At 38.0% G+C, this 22,195-nt stretch overlaps 3 protein-coding genes across 9 annotated transcripts in view; 2 read left to right on the plus strand and 1 right to left on the minus strand.

Moving 5' to 3' along the window:
• The window catches only part of LOC126235886 (tetratricopeptide repeat protein 32-like), a 50,333-nt gene extending 31,781 nt beyond the window's left edge, over nt 1-18,552 (minus strand). Inside the window, exons 1-3 of one of the 7 annotated variants that reach the window (XM_049944813.1) lie at nt 18,030-18,544; nt 17,636-17,790; nt 13,022-13,129 (exon numbers count right to left, since the gene is read on the minus strand). In XM_049944813.1, the coding sequence (XP_049800770.1) occupies nt 13,022-13,129; nt 17,636-17,790; nt 18,030-18,103 (337 nt within the window). In that variant the 5' untranslated portion in view covers nt 18,104-18,544. Of the gene's footprint in view, nt 1-13,021; nt 13,130-17,635; nt 17,791-18,029 lie in introns of all 7 variants that reach the window. The other 6 variants (XM_049944812.1, XR_007544831.1, XR_007544833.1 and 3 more) reach the window with 6 other exon arrangements.
• Nucleotides 18,553-18,769: 217 nt separating this feature from the next.
• LOC126234914 (ubiquitin-conjugating enzyme E2 H-like) lies at nt 18,770-19,321 on the plus strand. Its single transcript, XM_049943653.1, has one exon. The coding sequence runs from the start codon at nt 18,770-18,772 to the stop codon at nt 19,319-19,321; it is 552 nt and encodes a 183-aa protein (XP_049799610.1).
• Nucleotides 19,322-19,413: 92 nt separating this feature from the next.
• Nucleotides 19,414-22,195, plus strand: part of LOC126235881 (CD109 antigen-like) — a 565,987-nt gene continuing 563,205 nt past the window's right edge. The window contains exon 1 of the mRNA XM_049944806.1: nt 19,414-19,644. The gene's annotated coding sequence lies outside the window, so the exon portion shown is untranslated. The remainder of the gene's footprint in view (nt 19,645-22,195) is intronic.

Below are 22,195 nucleotides of genomic sequence, written 5' to 3' on the forward strand. Positions count from 1 at the left end.
TTTCATTTTGCTATTAATATTGTCTGCAAGCTGATAATGTACAACGCAAACAGTAAGGGTCCCATCACACTTCCCTTGGGCAAACCCGAATTTACTTCTACATCTGACAATGACTTTCCATCCAAGATACCATGCTGTGCCCTCCCTACCAGAAGTTCTCAATCCAGTCACAAATTTGACTTGATACCCCCATACGATCATACTTTTGACAATAAGCATAGGTGCAGCATTGAGCCAAATGCTTGTCAGAAATCAAGAAGCACTGCCTTGATCCAAAGTTTTCAGTATATCATTTGAGCAAACAGAAAGTTGGGTTTCACATGATCGATGTTTCCAAACCCATGCTGCTTGTTATTGAGGAGGTGATTCTGTTCGAGATACCTCATTATGTTTGAGCTCAAAATATGTTCTACAATGCTACAACAAATCAATGTCAAAGATATTGATAGTAATTTTATGGATCACTTCTGCTACCCTTCTTGTAGATGGGTATGACCTGTGCCTTTTTCCAAGAACTGGGCATGGTTTTTTTGTCTGGGGGATATATCATACAATACAGTTAGAACAGGGGCTACCTTAGCTGCAAATTCAGTATGGAATCTGACAGGGATTCCTGGGCCTTAGAGCTTTGTTCAATTTCAGCTGTTTCTCAACACCACTGACGCTAATACATTACTGGCCATTAAAATTGCTACGCCACAAAGATGACGTGCTACAGACGCAAAATTTAACCGACAGGAAGAAGATGATGCAATATGCAAATGATTAGCTTTTCAGAGCATTCACACAAGGTTGGCACTGGTAAACACACCCACAACATGCTGACATGAGGAAAGTTTCCAACCGATTTCTCATACACAAACAGCAGTTGACCAGCGTTGCCTGGTGAAACAGTGTTGGTATGCCTTGTGTAAGGAGCAGAAATGCGTACCATCACGTTTCCAACTTTGATAAAGGTCGGATTGTAGCTTATTGCGATTGTGGTTTATTGTATCGCGGCATTGCTGCTCACATTGGTTGAGATCCAATGACTGTTAGCAGAATATGAAATCAGTGGTTCAGGAGGGTAATATGGAACGCCATGCTGGATCCCAACGGCCTCGTATCACTAGCAGTCGAGATGACAGGCATCTTATCTGCATGGCTGTAACGGATCGTGCAGCCACATCTCGATCCCCAAGTGAACAGATGGGGACGTTTGCAAGACATCAACCATCCGCACTGACAGTTCGACGACGTTTGCAGCTGCATGGACTATCAGCTCGAAGACCATAGCTGTGGTTACCCTTGACGCTGCATCACAGACAGGAGCACCTGCAATGGTGTACTCAACCTGTGTGCACGAATGGCAAAATGTCATTGTTGTTGTTGTTGTTGTGGTCTTCAGTCCTGAGACTGGTTTGATGCAGCTCTCCATGCTACTCTATCCTGTGCAGCTTCTTCATCTCCCAGTACCTACTGCAACCTACATCATTCTGAATCTGCTTAGTGTATTCATCTCTTGGTCTCCCTCTACGATTTTTACCCTCCACGCTGCCCTCCAATGCTAAATTTGTGATCCCTCGATGCCTCAAAACATATCCTACCAACCGATCCCTTCTTCTAGTCAAGTTGTGCCACAAACTTCTCTTCTCCCCAATCCTATTCATTGTTTCGGATTAATCCAGCTTCTGTTTACAGCATCATGATGGTCGCATCCATGTTTGGCAACATCGCTGTGAACGCACATCGGAAGCATGTATTCGTAATCGCCATACTGGCGTATCAGCCGGTGTGATGGTATGGGGTGCCATTGGTTACACGTCTCGGTCACCACTTGTTCGCATTGACGGCACTTTGAACAGTGGACGTTACATTTCAGATGTGTTACGACCTGTGGCTCTACCCTTCATTCGATCCCTGTGAAATCCTACATTTCAGCAGGATAATGCACGACCACATGTTGCAGGTCCTGTACGAGCCTTTCTGTATACAGAAAATGTTCGACCGCTGCCCTGGCCAGCACATTCTCCAGATCTCTCACCAATTGAAAACTTCTGGTCAATGGTGGCCGAGCAACTGGCTCATCACAACACACCAGTCACTACTCTTGATGAACTATGGTATTGTGTTGAAGCTGCATGGGCAGCTGTATCTGTACATGCCATCCAAGCTCTGACTGACTCAATGCCCAGGTGTATCAAGGCCGTTATTACAGCCAGAGGTGGTTGTTCTGGGTACCGATTTCTCAGGATCTATGCACCCAAATTGCGTGAAAATGTAATCACATGTCAGTTCTAGTATAATATATTTGTCCAATGAATACTCATTTATCATCTGCATTTCTTCTTAGTGTATCAATTTTAATGGCCAGTAGTGTACTTATTTCAGTAATATTTTCAGTGGTACAAGGATTAAATTGGGACAATTCTCCTGGGTTTTCCTTTGTAAAGGAACAATGGAAAATGGAGTTAAGCATTTCAGCTTTTACTTTGCTGCCCTCAATTTCATTTCCTATCTTATTCACTAGGGGCTGGACACTAACTTCAATGCCATTAATTGCCTTCACATATGACCAGAATGTCTCTGGGTTTTGTGAAAGATCATTTGACAATATTCTGCTACACGAGTCATTGAAGGCATCACATATTGCTCTTCTCTTTACTGCCAAGCATGTTTCATTCAACATCTCTCTATCTATAGCCTACACTTCATTTTACACTTATTACACTTTAATTTCTATTTCTCTAGAAGTTTCTTTACAGTGATTGTACACCACAGAAGGGTCCCTTCAATTATGAACTGTACTGCGTACATGTCTATCCAGTGTATGGTCAACTGTTCTTTTAAACTTGAGCCAGAGTTCCCCTACATGCTCCAGCTCTGGGCAAAAAGTGTCAAGTTCCTCATTGAAACATGACACTACTGATTTTTTTTTATCTACAATGATGTCCAAAATTACAACAACAAATGGAAATTGTGCAAGGTTTGACTTTATTTTGTCTCAGAACAATATACGCAGGTGATAGTAAAGTAGAAATAATGTAAAGAACACAGAATGAAAACAACTGCAACATCCATAACAGTAGACAAAAATGTTCTTCGTGATGAGGCACTAAGCCACTCCAAGTTGCATACATATTCAGTATCAAAGCAGCAACTGTAAAGAAATTACTATGATGCTTCAACGAACCATTACACAATGTACAAAGTAAAATAAAATCTTCCCTATCCTCTATATTCCTTGCTGATGAAATCACTCTCATGCCATTCCCAGTTGACACTTGATGCGGTGGCTGATGGGAGCAACAATCAGTCATCGTACCCAGTCAACTTGGAGTACATTATTGAGCATTGAGTGTATTATTGAGCATGAAGAATCTAAAACATTGCTGTGGTCTGCAACTGATGGCATCCCTGATTTTACCATAGAGAACTGCAAAAATAAAATGGCTGTTCCACTTTCTAATGTGTGCATTTACCGAGAGCCTGAAAGTAGCAAACATTATTTCACTCTTTACGAAAGGAAAGAAAATTACAGACCTGTATAATTATTGCCTGTGTTCTGGAAAGATTAGTTTGTCAAACAATACTCGATTTAATGGAAAGAAACACAGTTTACTCTAATGCTTGGCATGATTTCAGGAAGAATAAATCTGCAACTACTGCTATATACAAGTCCAAATTCCACTCCTACTCCTAGAGAGAGAGAGAGAGAGAGAGAGAGAGAGAGAGAGAGAGAGAGAGAGAACAACAAACTATAGGAACTGTCTAGATTTGTCAAAAGCATTTGACATCATGAAGTACAAAATGCTATCAGAGAACATTACTTTTTGTTGTTGTTGTTGTTTTAGGGCGCAAAACTGCTACAGTCATAAGTGCCCATTCTGTGGCTTAGGGAAGGGTAAAAATCCGAATGTGAAATCAGCAGCAATGGGAGTGAAACTCAAGAAGGAGGGAAACTAAAAATGGAAGGAAATCTTGGAAAACTACTATTGAAGGTGGGGGGGGGGGGGGGGGTTGTATTCATGTCATCTCACTAACACTGAAACTCAAGGACGTGACTGGCTGAGCATGTCATCTGCTAAAAGAGAAGAGGTATCAGGCGACAATTGTAAACGGGTGCATAGTGGATTAAAATAGGGACATTTCTGAATCCCTCCTCTGATATCTACCTACAACAGATAATCTGGAACTCTGCATGATGGAAATGTATCAGGCAACAAATAGTCCTGATGTCCTCAATGACATCCTTGAGGATGTCCGTATCAAAACTGATATCCTTGACCACAAGGCAACAATTGAAAGAATGAATACCACAGTAGGAAGAGCACCTAAAACAAGTATAAAGATTTATATGTTCTGCAAACTAGGCAAAGTAGTAGTATCATATCTGAATGAGGAACTTTAAACTTTCAGCTCAGGACAGGAGCATGCAGAGGAACTATGGCTCAAGTTTAAAAGAATAGCTGGCCATGCACTGGACAGATATGTACCCAGTGGAACAGTTCATGATGGGATGGGACCCTCCACGGTATACAGTTGCTGTAAAGAAACTTCTAAGGATACAGACGACTGCAAACAGAATACAGCAAAGCATAGGGCTACAGAGAAATGCTGAATGAAATGCACCTGGCTATCAAGAGAGCAATGTCTGAAGCCTGCAGAGACTACTGTACCAGAATATTGCCAAAAAAATTTTCACAAAACCCAAAGAAATTTCCATCATATGGAAAGACTGTTAGTATCACCCAAGTTAGTATCCAGTAACTCATGGATGAGACAGAGACTGAAATTAAAATAAGCAAAGCAAAAGTAGAAATGCCTCACTCTCTTTCCAAAAGCTACTTTACAAAAGAAAACTCAGGAGTGTTACTCCTATTTAACACTTGAACCACTAAAAAGATGAGTGAAATACACATTAGTGTGAGCAGTGTTGAGAAACACTTGAAATTATTAAAACTGAACAAAGCTCCAGGGCCCAATGAAATCCCTATCAGATTCTATATTGAATTTTTGGCAGAGTTAGTCCCTCAGGTAACTAAAATCTATCATAGATTCCGCAAACAATAAACCCTGCCCAGTAATTGGAAAAAAAGCACAGGTCACACTCATCTATAAGAAGGGGAGCAGAAGGGATCCACAGTATTAGTATCCAATATTTTTCATGTTCATCTGTTGTACACTTTTAGAGCTGAAATATAATGAGCTATTTTGAACAGAATGCCAACCAGCACTGATCCCAAAAACATTGATCATGCGATACCCAATTTGCACTTGACTTACCATGGATCAAGGCAGTCAGGTATATGCAGTATTTCTAGATCTCCAAAAAGCATTTGACTCAGAACAACACCCACAATTGTTATCAAAAGTAGGATTGTATGAGGTATCAAGCAAAATCTGCGACCTTCCCCCCCCCCCCCCCTTCACTGCGTTGTCTTGGATGGAGTGCCATCGACAGATGTAGACATAACCTCAGGTGTACCCCAGAGAAGTATGTTGGGTCCCTTGCTGTTCAGGCTGAATATTAATGACCTAACAGTCAATACTAATAGTAACCTCAGACTCTTTTCCGGATGATGTTGCGATCTAGCACAAACAGTCAGTCAGATAGCCTGTTGATTTTAAAGTCCTTCATATCCTGGCAAAGTGCTTTAAATGTAAAACTGTGCACTTCAAAAAACACAGTATCCTATGACTACAGTATCAACAAGGCACAATTTGAATAAACTATCGTGAGATAGTTTCAAGGATCAGCTTTAAATGATGGCTCTGGGAACATACCACAATCCCCTACATATCGCTCTAGTAGGGATTGTGATGATGAGATTAGATTAACTACAGCAAGCAGAGAGACATTTAAACAACCATTCTTCCCACTCTCCATAAGTGATTGGAATGGAGAAAAAAAACCTTAAAACTGGAACAATGGGATGTTTCCTCTGCCACACAGTTCACAGTGGTTTGCAGAGTACAGATGCTGATGCAGAAAACACAGTCCTGTAGCACCAAATACATCCACTTTAACTGGTTCAGATCATATCTTCCAAACAAAAAGTGCCAACAAAGCACAACCATCAAGAGGGTACTGGAACATTCTACTCTGATTGTGGAGCTATTGTACAGCATGTAAGATGTAACCCACAGTTTGATACTCTTACTACTACTGGTCCTTCTATACATAAATAACCAACTGTTGAACATCAGAGATACCATCGTTACACTATTTCAGAGGATATCAATGTCCTCTTTAATAGAAAAAAATTTCAAGACTTTGAAGATGTCATAAATGAACATACAGGCTGATAAATTTTAAAACTCATCTAAGACCAGGAAAATTTAACCAGATATGTAGGCGGAATTCATGACTCAAACACTCCCAGATTAGACACAAGATTTTAAGACCTGTGACTCCTGGGTAACTAACAATGGCAGAGACATATCACCAAAAGAAACAGCTGCATAAAGTATGCTACACACTACACATTCTTCTATATAGAACATGTCCAAAAACTGTTTGCTTTTCATACGGCACCCAGTTTCATTCATGATATAAGTAAGGTATTCACATTTGGGACAGACATGCCACCTAGCTCAGAATCTCAGAAGGAGAGCTTTGAATGTAATGCATAGGCTGAAGCCAATACGTGTGTAGACCTCTCTTACAAAAATAAAGTCTGTCTTGGCAGTGTTTAAATACTGGAAATGTGCAAGTTTGTTAAAAGTAATAATACTACAACAAAATTCTGCATAAATGTGAATGTCAATGATCATGATGCAGAACTGAAAATGAAATTCCAGGTTCTAACAATGTATTCCTCTGCCTTTAAAAATTCACTATTTAACCAAGATATTCAACTACACAACAAGCTGGCAGCAGAAATGTTGTTGTGGTCTTCAGTCGTGAGACTGGTTTGATGCAGCTCTCCACGCTACTCTATCCTGTGCAAGCTCCATCTCCCAGTACCTACTGCAACCTACATCCTTCTGAATCTGCTTAGTGTATCCATCTCTTGGTCTCCCTCTACGATTTTTACCCTCCACACTGCCCTCCAATGCTAAATTTGTGATCCCTTCATGCCTCAGAACATGTCCTACCAACCAATCCCTTCTTCTAGTCAAGTTGTGCCACAAACTTCTCTTCTCCCCAATCCTATTCAATACCTCCTCATTAGTTATGTGATCTACCCACCTAATCTTCAGCATTCTTCTGTAGCACCACATTTCGAAAGCTTCTACTCTCTTCTTGTCCAAACCATTTATCGTCCATGTTTCACTTCCATACATGGCTACACTCCATGCAAATACTTTCAGAAACGACTTCCTGACACTTAAATCTATATTCAATGTTAACAAATTTCTCTTCTTCAGAAACGCTTTCCTTGCCATTGCCAGTCTACATTTTATATCCTCTCTACTTCGACCATCATCAGTTATTTTGCTCCCCAAATTGCAAAACTCCTTTACTACTTTAAGTGTCTCATTTCCTAATCTAATTCCCTCAGCATCACCCGACTTAATTCGACTACATTCCATTAACCTCGTTTTGCTTTTGTTGATGTTCATCTTATATCCTTTCAAGACACTGTCCATTCCGTTCAACTGCTCTTCCAAGTGCTTTGCCGTTTCTGACAGAATTACAATGTCATCGACGAACCTCAAAGTTTTTATTTCTTCTCCCTGGATTTTAATACCTACTCCAAATTTTTCTTTTGTTCCCTTTACTGCTTGCTCAATATACAGATTGAATAACATCGGGGAGAGGCTACAACCCTGTCTCACTCCCTTCCCAACCACTGCTTCACTTTCATGTCCATCTGGTTTCTGTACAATTTGTAAACAGCCTTTCGCTCCCTGTATTTTACCCCTGCCACCTTCAGAATTTGAAATAGAGTATTCCAGTCAACATTGTCAAAAGCTTTCTCTAAGTCTACAAATGCTAGAAACGTAGGTTTGCCTTTCCTTAATCTTTCTTCTAAGATAAGTCGTAGGGTCAGTACTGCCTCACGTGTTCCAACATTTTTACGGAATCCAAACTGATCTTCCCCGAGGTCAGCTTCTACAAGTTTTTCGATTCGTCTGTGACTTATTAAACTGATAGTTCGGTAATTTTCACATCTGTCAACACCTGCTTTCTTTGGGATTGGAATTATTATATTCTTCTTGAAGTCCGACGGTATTTTGCCTGTCTCATACATCTTGCTCACCAGATGGTAGAGTTTTGTCAGGACTGGCTCTCCCAAGGCAGTCAGTAGTTCTAATGGAATGTTGTCTACTCCCGGGGCCTTGTTTCGACTCAGGTCTTTCAGTGCTCTGTCAAACTCTTCACGCAGTATCGTATCTCCCATTTCATTTTCATCTACATCCTCTTCCATTTCCATAATATTGTTAAGTACATCGCCCTTGTATAGACCCTCTATATACTCCCTTCCACCTTTCTGCTTTCCCTTCTTTGCTTAGAACTGGGTTTCCATCTGAGCTCTTGATATTCATACAAGTGGCTCTCTTTTCTCCAAAGGTCTCTCTAATCTTCCTGTAGGCAGTATCTACCTCACCCCTAGTGACATAAGCCTTTATATCCTTACATTTGTCCTCTAGCCATGCCTGCTTAGCCATTTTGCGCTTCCTGTCGATCTCATTTTTGAGACGTTTGTATTCCTTTTTGCCTGCTTCATTTACTGCATTTTTATATTTTCTCCTTTCATCAATTAAATTCAATATTTCTTCTGTTGCCCAAGGATTTCTACTAGCCCTCGTCTTTTTACCTACTCGATCCTCTGCTGCCTTCACTAGTTCATCCCTCAGAGCTACCCATTCTTCTTCTACTGTACTTCTTTCCCCCATTGCTGTCAATTGTTCCCTTATGCTCTCCCTGAAACTCTGTACAACCTCTGGTTTAGTCAGTTTATCCAGGTCCCATCTCCTTAAATTCCCACCTTTTTGCAGTTTCTTCAGTTTTAATCTACAGTTCATAACCAACAGATTGTGGTCAGAGTCCATATCTGCCCCTGGAAATGTCTTACAGCAGAAATATAGAATGTGAAATCTGTGTTCTTGTTTAATAAACATGTTAAAAGCCAAATTGCTTTTAATTGCTCATGCTGTATCTGAATTTTTGACTCGTGTGCATTCAAACAAGTACGAAATCAAATGCGGGACTGACTTTTGTAAAAGAAATAAGCATTAACATAAAATATGTGGAAAAAAACTTTTGTTTCAATCATATCATACCACTATCCATAACATCTTCGTAGGACATGTTTACTATCATATTGTACATATCTTGTAGAAGGATGACTCAAAGGACCAATAAACATATTTAGGCATAAATCTTGACCTTTGGAGCACTATCAAAGAACAGTGTGATCGTCTTGGGACAGTTTTCATAAACCCAAGCAAATTTCTACGTGAAAACTACTTAGGATGGCATGCATTTAAACAGGTTAAGGTCTGTAACACTCAGCAGAACGTATGCAAAATAATCAGAAGCAATGGAAACTAATATGGCCTGATTTGGGGGGGTGGGGGTGGAGGGGTGAAAAATCAATTGCTGCAGTTAGTGGTGTGAGCTGGGTATATTACCAGTGCAAGGGAACTCATAAAATGGGGATATTGGCGGGAATATTTCTTTGGCCTGGGAAGGTCCCCAAAAATTGAGAGTTCTTGTAGATTTTGAATGTTTTAACACTTATTGACAGTTAAAGAACCTTAAAACTAGGTTAACTAAGTAAATTAACTAAGTAATTTTAATCCACGACTTATCATTCCATGCATAATTTCCTTGCAAATTCCATGCAAAATATCATTTATCGAAGTCTAGCGGAAAGAATAATTTAAAATATTCACTAAGCCTACTATTTTTGGCAAGTTGAAACCCCACATTTCTCCGAATGAAACCTAAACTTCCAAAATATTTCTCTGGAGGTGTAACTCTCAATCAGCCGTCACCTATCGTATTTTTTAATTTTTCCAAACAAATGACTAGAGGTGTTTACTTTCAGAAATCAGAGACTCCTCATTTCCTGCGAGGAATTATGATTTATAAATTTATTTTCTGTAATGCAACTATAACTTTTAGAATTTTTAATTAATATTTTACCATGTCCTATGTCAATAAAATCACTTGTATTTTCAAGTAAATCATAAATTCAGCCAGTTTATTCGCATAATTTTCCCCCGAAATGCCATTTTCAATTACTAATGTTTACAAAATTCGCATGAATTTAAAATAAACTTTATAGCCTAAAATATCTCGAACACTGACAGAAAACTTAACAAATTGAATAAACAAACTTCCCTGTGTATTTTAGTAACTTTAATTACTCACTAGATGGCAGTTCTAGGAAATGTAAGAGTTGCAAATTTCGACACTTGGCAGTTCTAGGGCTAATTCCTTGATATTTAAAACACTGAAAACCAAAAAATATGTTTATTTCTAACAAGGAGGTTAAGTCCAGATCCATATAAGCCTAAACATAAAACCTATCCAAATATTTTATTTATAATTTAAAATGGAAAGTAAGAGTGCTCAAATAAAAAAGTATTAAAATTAGGAAAAACCAATTAAGTTTATCATAACCATGTTTTAGGCCTTAAGGGTAATTTAATTATAATAAGCTGTAATGGGGAAATTTAGTTCTTACAAGACGAAAGTGGCCATTTTTCCCTGCCCCCTTGAAAACTGCATCACTGCAGCTTTCAGAGAAACAGCCATATTGCTTTTTCAGTTGATAGTTGTGCTTGCAAGTTAAAGAACCAGTTTCATTAGAACTTTGTGAGGGATAAGAGTGTGAAATTATAACATTTCCAAGTGACAAGTGAACCAAACAACTTTAAGTAGGCCTGCTTCCTGTTTTGTTCATTGTTATGTTTTCATTCACTGTTGCAAAATGGTCAAGAAAAAAGTGGTAGTTTGGGACTTCTTTAATGTTAAAGGAAAAGGTGTTTGTAAGTATTGTACTCAAGAATACAAGCAAGGTAATTCAGTTAAAATGGAAAATTGCATAAAAATGTATCAAATGCCCTGCAGGATTGAAACATGTTCTCACTGTCAATAAACTAACACTTAGACCATCAACCAAAATGGATATCAATCAAGCACTGACAGTGGATGCATATTCAAATGTAGGCGGACTACACAAGGCGAAGCTTTTGTAACCTCGGCTGGTTTAAGTTCAGCTACATCTCCTTTCAAGTCACCAACACCACCTCCACCAAAGCCTTGGCCAAGTCCCCTATCTGAACACTCTTGTAGTTTGGGATCTGGTACTATACCAATTTACAGCCCAGGTTCATCAAGAGGAATAACTGCATTTTTGGATCACATGGATAACCAAACAAATATAAGTTTAAATCTCTTAAGGCCAACTATTTTTTGGTATGAAAATGGGTAGTTCATAGTAGTCCTTTTTGTAGCCTATTATATTGTAGGCCTCAATTGCTTTTTTGATGCTAAACAGTAAGACTGTTGTATGTATTCCACTGTATTAGAAAGGAAAATTACTGACCAACAGCCAAACTGGAAACTCTAGTCTTTTTCCTTAAAAGAGATATATTAGCATCTTCTAGCCTAATATTTCCCACCATTTAAATATCACAAAAACAAAAGTAGGTTAGTTATAGTTTGTAAAACAAAAGTAGTTTGTAAAACAAAAGTTTTGTTAACAAAAGTAGGTTAGTTTTTCTGACTGAACTTTCATGCTATTAGAATATGGCTTCACAATTCCCTTGAAAAATAACTATTTTCGCATTTAGGAGTAGTAGGCCTAGGTTGCAACTGCTCCTTCAAATCTCAAAACAGTTTACAATGAAGTGTGTTATGCCATTTCTCAAAAGCAATAAAAACTTTTTAGGTGGCACAAATCAATAGTTTTTATTCTTTGTTATGGCTTTATTAAATGGTTCATTGCCATTAATTTTTTTTTCTGCACAAGGTGCTGAACCAATCCTTAGCTAAAGCAGTTTTTGTAAGTGGATCCCCATACCTTTGATGTAGCACCCACTGTGGATGGATTTTTTCCAAAAATTGAGGACCTGCATATAAGTTAGCATCAAGATTTCTAATGTCTCCCCCTTTTTTTAGGCTCAATATAAAGAAATGAAAGAAGAAATTACAAAAATAATTCAGGAAACAAAAAATTTGCATCTTCAATGTGATGGCTGGAGTAATATCAGAAACGAGTCTATAATTAATTTTGTGATTTCAAAGGCAGAACCATTTTTTATAGATTTAAAAATGACAAAAACCGAGAGACATAATGCCGAATACCCAGCAGAGATCATTAGATCTGAAACTTCCTGGCAGATTAAAACTGTGTGCCCGACCGAGACTCGAACTCGGGACCTTTGCCTTTCGCGGGCAAGTGCTCTACCAACAGAGCTACCGAAGCACGACTCACGCCCGGTACTCACAGCTTTACTTCTGCCAGTACCTCGTCTCCTACCTTCCAAACTTTACAGGAGCTCTCCTGCGAACCTTGCAGAACTAGCACTCCTGAAAGAAAGGATATTGCGGAGACATGGCTTAGCCACAGCCTGGGGGATGTTTCCAGAATGAGATTTTTCACTCTGCAGCGGAGTGTGCGCTGATATGAAACTTCCTGGCAGATTAAAACTGTGTGCCTGACCGAGACTCGAACTCGGGACCTTTGCCTCTCGCGGGCAAGTGCTCTACCAACAGAGCTACCGAAGCACGACTCATGCCTGGTCCTCACAGCTTCACTTCCGCCAGTATCTCGTCTCCTACCTTCCAAACTTTACAGAAATTCTACCTGGGCAGACCACATGGAACAGCCACCTTTTTTGTTTGGAGAGCTAGCAATCGAACAAAGTGGTCCTCCAAACATTGACAGTCAATGAAAAGGCTGATCGAGACCCATACATTAAAAGGAAACTATGTTTTGGGTTAGAATAGAAAAGAAGATAAATTTGCTGAAACCAACTGTTGATCTTATCACATACATTGAATCAAATGACCCACAAATACATAGAGTGGTCAGGAAATTAAATGAACTAGAGAAAAGTATGAAGGAAAACTTACCAACATCACACATGCAAAAATCCAAAGAAAAGACAGTCATGGAGAAGTTCATCAAGAGAAAAAATTTTGACACTGAACCAATCCATCTCGCAGAATTTATGTTGGACCCTAAAATGCAGGAAACTTTACTGAACCCTGCGGAACTACTAGACACCATAGGTTTTGTTTGTGATTGTGCTCAGCATATAGGTTTGGTCATCTTAAAAGTAAGAGCAAATTTAGCTGACTACTGGCAAGGGAGGCCTATTCTAAAGAAAGTTTCTTGGGAAGGGATGGGCGAAAAGGATAAAATTATCAGGCCTCTGTCATGGTGGATGGGCTTGAGAGGTACTTGTGACTTGGAAGATATAGGCATAGGAATATTGGGGACACCAGTAACTTCGGCTGCCACAGAGCATACATTCAGTACATTTTCTTGGTTGCATCTCAAGAAAAGAAACAATTTTTCTTCTGAGGCGAGCAGCGAAACTGACATTTCTTTCTTACAACTGGAAGCTCATGAATACTCCACCTCCAAAAGAGAAGAAAGAAGCATGCAAGCAGAAGTCAACACAGTGGAAACAGGAGGACAGGAAGAAGATGAAGAAATCCTTGAGACTGAAGAAGATGATGAGATTGAGTAAGTAACTGTATCAATGACGATGTGTGTGTGTTTTTTTTTTTTTTTTTAATGTAGAAGAGGAGAAGGATCAAGATGATTTAATGGACATTGAGAGTGACATTGACTAGGGGACTTAAGAAAAGATTGATTGTGGAAAGTAAAGATGGTGTATTAAACCTTTCGCCTTTTAGTAGTTTTAATTTGATTTTTATAACATTTTACATTCTGGTTATTTTTCTGATGTTTTTATTCAATTGTAATATTTTTTGAAATATAAGAGTGTTCGTATTTTTTTTAATATATATATATTCACACAATTACCACATTCACCTATTAATGTGAGCAATTCCATTTTTTTAAATTATAATTTCCCAGGAATTTTATTTAGTTATAATTTTATCTTAAAATATATTTCCGTTTTTGAGTTTGATTTAACCATATAATTATTGCTTTTACTTATTGACAGTTTTTTGAGCTATTTTGCAAATTAATCATAAATTCCCAGTAATTTATGAATTTTGGGAATATTGCCAGCAATATTCCCTGGGCATATTTCTTTGATTTCAAATTCCCAGGAATTTTATCACACTAGCTGCAGCTGAAGAAGCAAAAATGACACAATAAAGGAGGGACTACAGAATAGGCTCTCAGAATGCAGCCCACAACATGTAAACCCGCAACAGAAAAGTTACATAAAAGTATTACATCGGAATATTCAATACCTTACCGACAAGAAACTAGAAGCAGGAATAGTCCTAAGTGAAATACAACTGTGTTATGTATCAGTGAACATGGTCTAACAAAGTCAGATAGCTAACTTGACAATAAAGGACTATATCTTACCCAGTTACTTCTACAGAGCTAAACTTAAAGGTGGTGGATTTTCCTTATACATTAAATAGGAAAGCCCCTAAAGACTGCAAATACTACATGTGAATATTACTCACAGCTAGAGAAAAAGACTATGAAATTAATGGTACAATGACAGATAACTTTAAGATTGTTTTGTGTTTAATATACCAAGCTGCAAGATTAGCATCTTTCTGGAACAAAACTAAGAATGAATACGAAGAAAAACATCATTACATGTGGAAACTTCAATACTGACATGGGAAAAGAATCAAAACCAAGAGGAAAATTTGAGGAATTATTAGTACAATATACAATGTGGAGGCAACAATACCTGCAGCTAGACGAGTGACTTCTCAAAGTCAGACAGTTATCGACATCATTAATAATACTGGTAGGCGTAACTATGCTAGCGGTAGTCCAAACAGAAATATCTGATTATCAGCAACAGCTGATCTGCTTCTGCAGTAAGGAAATAATGTCAGAACCAAAACAATCAATCAAAGAAATCAGTGAACAAAATATTAACTTCTACAGTGAAATATTATGCAGGGACACCTCGAATGAAACCCTACAGGTGCAGAATGTAAATCAAGAGTATGATTCATTTATTACAATTATTGGTCACCATTTAAATGTAGCTTTCCCAAAATAAAGAGACAAGAAAAGTTGCGGGGTCAGACAGAGTGAATTACCAATGAAATAAGGTAAGTGCACAGGAAGCTGCAGGATTTGAGATGGAGGGGTGAAGCTGAAAATTGTAAAATACTACAAAGAAGTATAGAAAAATAATAAGGGAGGCAAAAGCGAGAGCAATTGATTTCATAATGCTGAACTCAAAAAACAAGGTAAAAGCAGCCTGGAATGTAATTAATGATGAAAGAAAGAAAAAAGCTGGATCACACATAGAAACAGATATAAGGTCAAAATGAAAATAGACCATACAGTGGTTACAGATGGCAGAGAAATAGCTAACATACTCAATGATAACTATATAATTGTGGTAGAGAACTTAAAATTGCAAAGTAGTAGTCAGAAAAAAATGGTTACTAAGTTATTAAAAAAATTAAGCACAAGTCACAGAAGATGAACTGAGAAAAACTGTACAAAAACTGACGTCCAAGAAATCAGCTGGTAATGATTAAATATAGAACCGTATAATAAAGCAAGTGAGCAAATAATCTCACCACTGCTGGACATAGAAAACAGCTCTTTCAGAGATGGAATTTTTCCAAGTAAACTGAACATAAGCAGGATATCACCAGTGTACAAGAAAGAGGATAGGGATGACCTTAACAATTACAGCCAGTTTCACTGATATCAGGTTTCTCAAAAATCCTGGAAATGCTTGCATATAATAGATTAGTTGATTACCGGGACAACACAACACTCTTATACTTTCACAGCATTGTTTCAGAAAGAGTACATCTATGGAACCAGCAATTGCCAGTCTGACAGAATATATTATACAGTCCTTAGACGAGGAAAAAGTTGTTTCTGTAATGTCTATGGATCTCTCCAAAGCTTTTAACACTACTGACCATGACATACTGATAAGAAAAATTGAAAACTATGATATTTGAGGGCAAGCAGGCGAGAGGATAGAATCATACTTATGCAACAGGAAACAATATGTATCAGTAAGGAATGCACATCAGTCAGAAACCAAAGCCGTCAAATATGGTGCTCCGCAGGGATCTGTAATGGGGCCACTGTCGATTAATCTGTTTGTCAATGACATAGGTGTTGAACAGAAAGAGAAGAAAATATTTTAGGCAGATGACATGATAATACTGAACAACGGCTGGAATTTGGTACAGCTTAAAGAAGAGCATACATATCTGCATACACCACAGCTCAGTGGCTCCTGGAAAATGGACTTGTTATAAGCCTAAAAAAAGACTATGTACTGTTCACAAATAAATGCACATGTGTTTAGAGGTGGATAAAATAAGACTGGAAGAAGTAGAATCTACTAGACTCTTAGGTATTACTGTAGATAACAAGCTGAAATGGAAACAACTTATCAATTCTTTCTGTAAGAAACTCAGAACCATCATATTCCTAATGAGGCAACTATCATAGTATGCAGACAAACAGCTTCTGTGCACAGTACACCATGGACTCTTCAAACCATATATGCAGTATGGAGAGAGAGTGTGGGAAAACTCAAACATTCAAGAAACAAAAAGGTCGTTCACATTACAAAGAAAGCAGTCAGGATCATATTATTACATCCTTGCACATATATAAAACAATAATACATGTCACAGAAGATAGTGCAGTGTACACTACAAATGCGGAGGAAGAGCGACGTACAAAGCATACCCCACTGACTGAAAATGGTTGAAAAATCACCCCAATACTCAGGTATCAATTTACTATCAAGTCTGCCTAAAAAGACTGAGTGACAATGTGTGTGACACTAAGTTTTCAAAGACTACCTCGTGGAAAAGGAATTTTACAGTGTTGATGAGTATTTATCACATTAAATGTGTACATAATGAAAAATCCAGTAGGGAATGTAACAACATTGTGAAAAGGAAAGTTGCCACTCAACATCTCCGCTATATGGTGAGTGGCAACTTTCCTTTTCATAATATTGTTAAATTTGTATGTATTGTTACTTATACAGAATGAAGTTAGAATGTGAGAAAAACGGTTAGGAAGTGTGTGATAATGAATGTTTTCTAATTCTGACATGTCTTATATTACATGCACATTCACTGTGCATCATGTAATCCTACAGGATCAAATAAAATTCCATTCAACTAATTCTAGTAGCACAATCACAGCATTAACAATTACACCTCATGTAGAGCACACTATCATTTCATTACATCAATTTTTGTTACTGTACTGGAGAGACAGTCCACATTTCTTTAAATATCTTTAGTATAGGGGGATATGTTAGTTAACAAGCTAAATTGTAGCTTCGTCTGCTGATGACATGCCTGACACCTTGTTATGGTGCTAAAAGACAAATAATGAAGACCTAAGATAGTGGAGGCATTATTTTCTGATTCCATGGGGAAAAACTATCATGTAACTAATACCATTTCATTGTGTTTTGTGAGTTCAATGAGGAGAAACAATATGGTACACTTGCCAAGTACTAAGTTTGTATCTCCCAACGTAATAAAAAAATTATTGGAAACCATTACCTAGTCTGTAAAAAACGGTTCCTCTGTTGTAATATGCAACTGCTAGGTCAGGATCGTTTGCTATTGCTTTATCATAATCTTCTATTGCTCCATCAAAGTTCACTTGCAAATATCTTAAATGTCCCCTGTTGTTGTAAGCTAATGCTGCATCCTTCCTGTAGACAAATATAGGATTTACGAGCGATCTATTAGCACTGGAACAACACGAGCACACCAAACTTTAAAAATTTTAGTAGAGCTTCGAAAAGGGTACAGAAACAACACAGCGGTAAAATTCACAGGCGTTGATGCTGATTAAGAATGTCTACCGTTGTTATCTTCTAAGAGCACGTACTATATACTACATCAGCACACTTGTTTCTCGTATTTTTTTAGTTGACAAAGAGTTTCATACCCCCTTAAATTTTCAGCATCTATGAGGTCGGTTAATTCCATTTCAAGCTGGCGGCGTTCATTTGTGCTTGTCATTTTAAAAATCACGAGAACTAGTGAAAGGGTTGAAATTATAATACTGACAAAAAGTGGGGATAGAAAGTTATCTACGCGATAGCAATTGTATCACACACCAATGCTTATCTGTGAAAACAATTGCTACTAATGTGGAAACGAAGCAAATAGGTACATTGTTTATTACAGCTTCACCGACATTGCGCATTGACTAACATGCAAATCGGATATTAAGCGTCAAATGTTACTGTGTTTAGGCATCGTTCAGTAGTCTCAGAAGTCGACAGTAGCGCCGAAGTTTAGCAAGTGACAGCAAATCTGTGAAATTTAGTTATCGAATCAGCTGTTCCACTACGAATGCCGCACATTTTCTACTCAAGTATTCCAAAGATATTGCTGTTTTACTATGACAGATGACTCGTAGTAGGACGGGAGATTTTGTCATCACTGTACTGCGAGTCTGCGCTTGCGTTAGTAGTGAAATGGTACAGACAGTACGGGCAGTGCAGCAAAGCCAGGGAATCTGTCATACTGTCAAAGTGAGTTGGTAATGGTGGCGAAGCACATCTGACGTTAAGGAGTATGCGACGTGAGTTCCATATACGTCAACGATCAGGAGCAGAAGTGTCCAAGAATCTGGTGGTTAAATCACGCAGCACATTGCACCGAAAGGAACATCGCTAAATAATGTCTTCACCCAGTGCAGGCAAAAGGCGAATCGACACAGACATTATTAAACTTATAGAAAGTAAATTGGAGGTAACGTTCCTGTCAGGTCTGAATGAATTTTGTGTTAAATTTAATGGGCCGAAAGGAACACCGTACGAAGGTGGAATATGGAATGTACGTGTTCACTTACCTGAACAGTATCCTTTTAAGTCGCCTTCAATCGGTTTCATGAATAAAATTTATCATCCAAATGTAGATGAATCGTCCGGGACAGTCTGTCTGGATGTAATTAATCAGGCATGGACAGCTCTTTATGACTTGTCAAATATATTCGAGTCATTTTTGCCCCAGTTGCTCGCGTATCCCAACCCAACAGATCCTTTGAATTCGGATGCAGCTGCCTTGTATTTACACAAACCAGATGATTATAAGAAGAAAGTGCAAGAATATGTTCAGAAATATGCTGCAAAACATGTATTTAAAGATCAGGACAGTAATGATGATTCTTCCGATTCTGAATCATCCATGACTGACAACACAGAGGACGAACTGAGAGATATGGACTTATGACATTCATATTTGTTAGGTTTCAATAACTTTCTATGGAACTTTTGTTACGTAGTTTAGTCATCTCTGTTTCGGAAAAAAAAACTGAGCGTAAGATGTGATACTTCAAGAAAACGCTAGATGTCACTGTGTTACTTAATACGATGGAAAACTAGTCGACTTTATTCTTCGACTTAACGTGTGTTAAACATCGATAAGCAAGAGTGCGGCGGGGTTTTTTAATTGCGGGGCCCCAGTGAACCTGTAAAAACCAGTGTAAATTTGTGTCCTATAAAACAAGACGCGGCTGAACGTGTTCGGCGTTACAATCTGGAGCCTTCTGAGAAGTAAGTGTCACCGTATTGTATTAGACAAATGTTTCATTGTAAGTATAAATTAGTTTTGGCTTTCTGTATTTCTGTTTGCATAAAATTTATAGCTAAAACATAGTTATTGATCACTTAACAAAAAAATTATGTATTGCTTTTTCAAAACGGTGTGACTTACTGTACGCACGCAAGCTTTAGATTCGTAAAAGTACTTTTTCATCTATTTTCGTATGTCCTCCAACAATACTCCTTATACAGAATTAAAGAAGAGATTTATGGTACAAACCTATGTATACATTTATGATGTGACCGTGTAAGATTCATTGTATCTTGGAAACCTGTGGCCTCAAGGGGCTGTTATATACTTTACGTCCAGTAGCCTCCAGGACGATACTATTTTTACGAACATGAAATGCATTGGCTATAGTATTTGGCGTATGTCGCAGCTAATGAAATTGTGGGTTTTCGGTAATATCACTTTTGAAATACTATAAAGATAAGTAAGCATTACAGGATGATATAGCATAAACTGTAATTTCGCTAAGAGGCTCACGGAACTTCCCTCTGAATTCGCCGGTAAACTGGGCGCAACAGGTGGTTGTCACGTCAATGTGAGGCGATGAGATTGCGCATGATTTTTACATATGGATAATAAACATTTTGTAGTAAATGGGAAATGGACTTTCGTTCTTTGACGTAGTAAGATATACATTTCCTGCTAGTATAAATTCTGTAACCTGCCACTTTTATAAAGTGATAATATCCAGGTGCAGGAACTGATGTATTTCCCAACCATTATAAGTCATGTGCTTACTGACTCATGCAGGAACCAAAATTTCTAACCATTTCTTAATTCTTCGCAAAACTTCGGGAAAACGTCAAAATTGGAAAGGAAGATTTCTTAAATTTTAAATTATATTATCCGTGATTGGCTTATTATGCTTAATTTCAGTCACGGGTTAGGTATCGGAAAATTAAAATCTGAATATGTTAGGAAAATTTGGCGTATCTAATTCTGTTTTGTAACATTTCTTGTCATTTTTTTTCTGGAGTTTAAAGTGACTTCATCAGTCTGTACCTTAGTTTAGTTATTGAAACAATTCTGAGTAAAGAATTTTTCGGCCCATCCCATGCTCATATTTCGGCGTATCTCAAGCATACATAAATTAAATGTGACGCGTAGTGGATTTCGTCATGATTGGTTTACTGACAGTGAAGCTTAAAATATGCTACGTGTGAACATTGAAGAAACTTCATATCTTTCACTTATCGAATGCACAGTTACTTTCAAAAAAGAATGGATTGAAGTGATTATAAAATTGTAGGCATATATCCTAATGGTATTGGTTGTAAAGTTCAATATACTAAAATTACAGGATCTTAAATATGGAATGATTATTAAAATAAACACTTGCAGCGACTGACCTTCGGCATTAAATACAGAAACAGAAGGTCCGGCGTCATGTGAACATATGTGGGTATTTTTTAATATCACTGCGTTGCTGTGCAGTGAAATATGCTGACCATCATCCTGCTGTATCCTGGTTTTTTAATGCTGTCAGGTTTGCGAAAATGTCCAGGATTTGAGAATTTTAACTGGCAAGGATTTTTTGAATTTTAGACCTATATGTTCTGCATCACGTTCTTGAACATTCTTGCGGCCGTGCCTCTCAGCGGACACTTGGCGCAAGCGGAGACGTGGGCGTGGCTACCGGCGTGCTTTAACGTCTCAAGTCATTCAGCAACTCACCATGGGCAGCGTGTTAATGTTATTTTCGTGTGTAAAATAACTTGTCTACATGTTTTCATCATTTTGTCCTTTTTGTCTCGTTTAGCAGTGCGCAAAAGAAAGTGTGTGTTTGTTTTAATACCATCATCTGCCAAAGAATTGCTAAGCACAATAACAGAAATAACAGTATTCAGGTAATAAAATTCTTCTGAATCGTTGACAATTTTTTATTCTAGTATTTAGTCGTGGAGAACCAGTTTTGATAGTCAGTGAGGTTCGGTGGATAAATTTACGAGCCGAAATTGCCTGGTCCGATTTAGAAGAGATTGCACAAACTGTTAATGAAATTATGAGAGAGTCCATAATATTAATGATCTATTTGGTGAATGTTTGTTGTCGAACCAGATAAGAGACCAAAGGGTAAGTTGTGGATGAAGTACTGGAAAATACCATACACGATTTAAGAGAACTGGAAAGCAACTTTGAAGACGCCTTTTTTCAACCAATCTCGTCGGATCAGTTCCCTCTTTTTCGTTGTTTTCTGTTGCTTGCAAACTATAGCTAATATATTTGCAGCACACGCTTTCTTTGCTGTCTTAGACAGCTTAACCTTGTCAAATCGCGTTGTCAACTGACAATTTTTGTCAACGTTATCGCTAGTTGAGGTCGCTTCAATATATTGAAGGTTTGACAAACTAGTAATGTCAGTAAATATTGAACGTGTGCCTGCTCCTATAGTAAATTCATTGAGATTATGTTCGACGAGAAGCAGAATTTTCTGACACAAACAAAATCTGGGATTTGTCTTGGCTGTTTTGGAGGTAACAAGGCCAAGAAAAG

Source organism: Schistocerca nitens, chromosome 2, assembly GCF_023898315.1.
Source record: "Schistocerca nitens isolate TAMUIC-IGC-003100 chromosome 2, iqSchNite1.1, whole genome shotgun sequence".
Taxonomy (NCBI): domain Eukaryota; kingdom Metazoa; phylum Arthropoda; class Insecta; order Orthoptera; family Acrididae; genus Schistocerca; species Schistocerca nitens.

What these genes read in the sequence shown, in the direction of transcription:
- LOC126234914 (XM_049943653.1), top strand. Translation starts at nt 18,770, where the DNA reads ATGTCTTCACCCAGTGCAGGCAAAAGGCGAATCGACACAGACATTATT.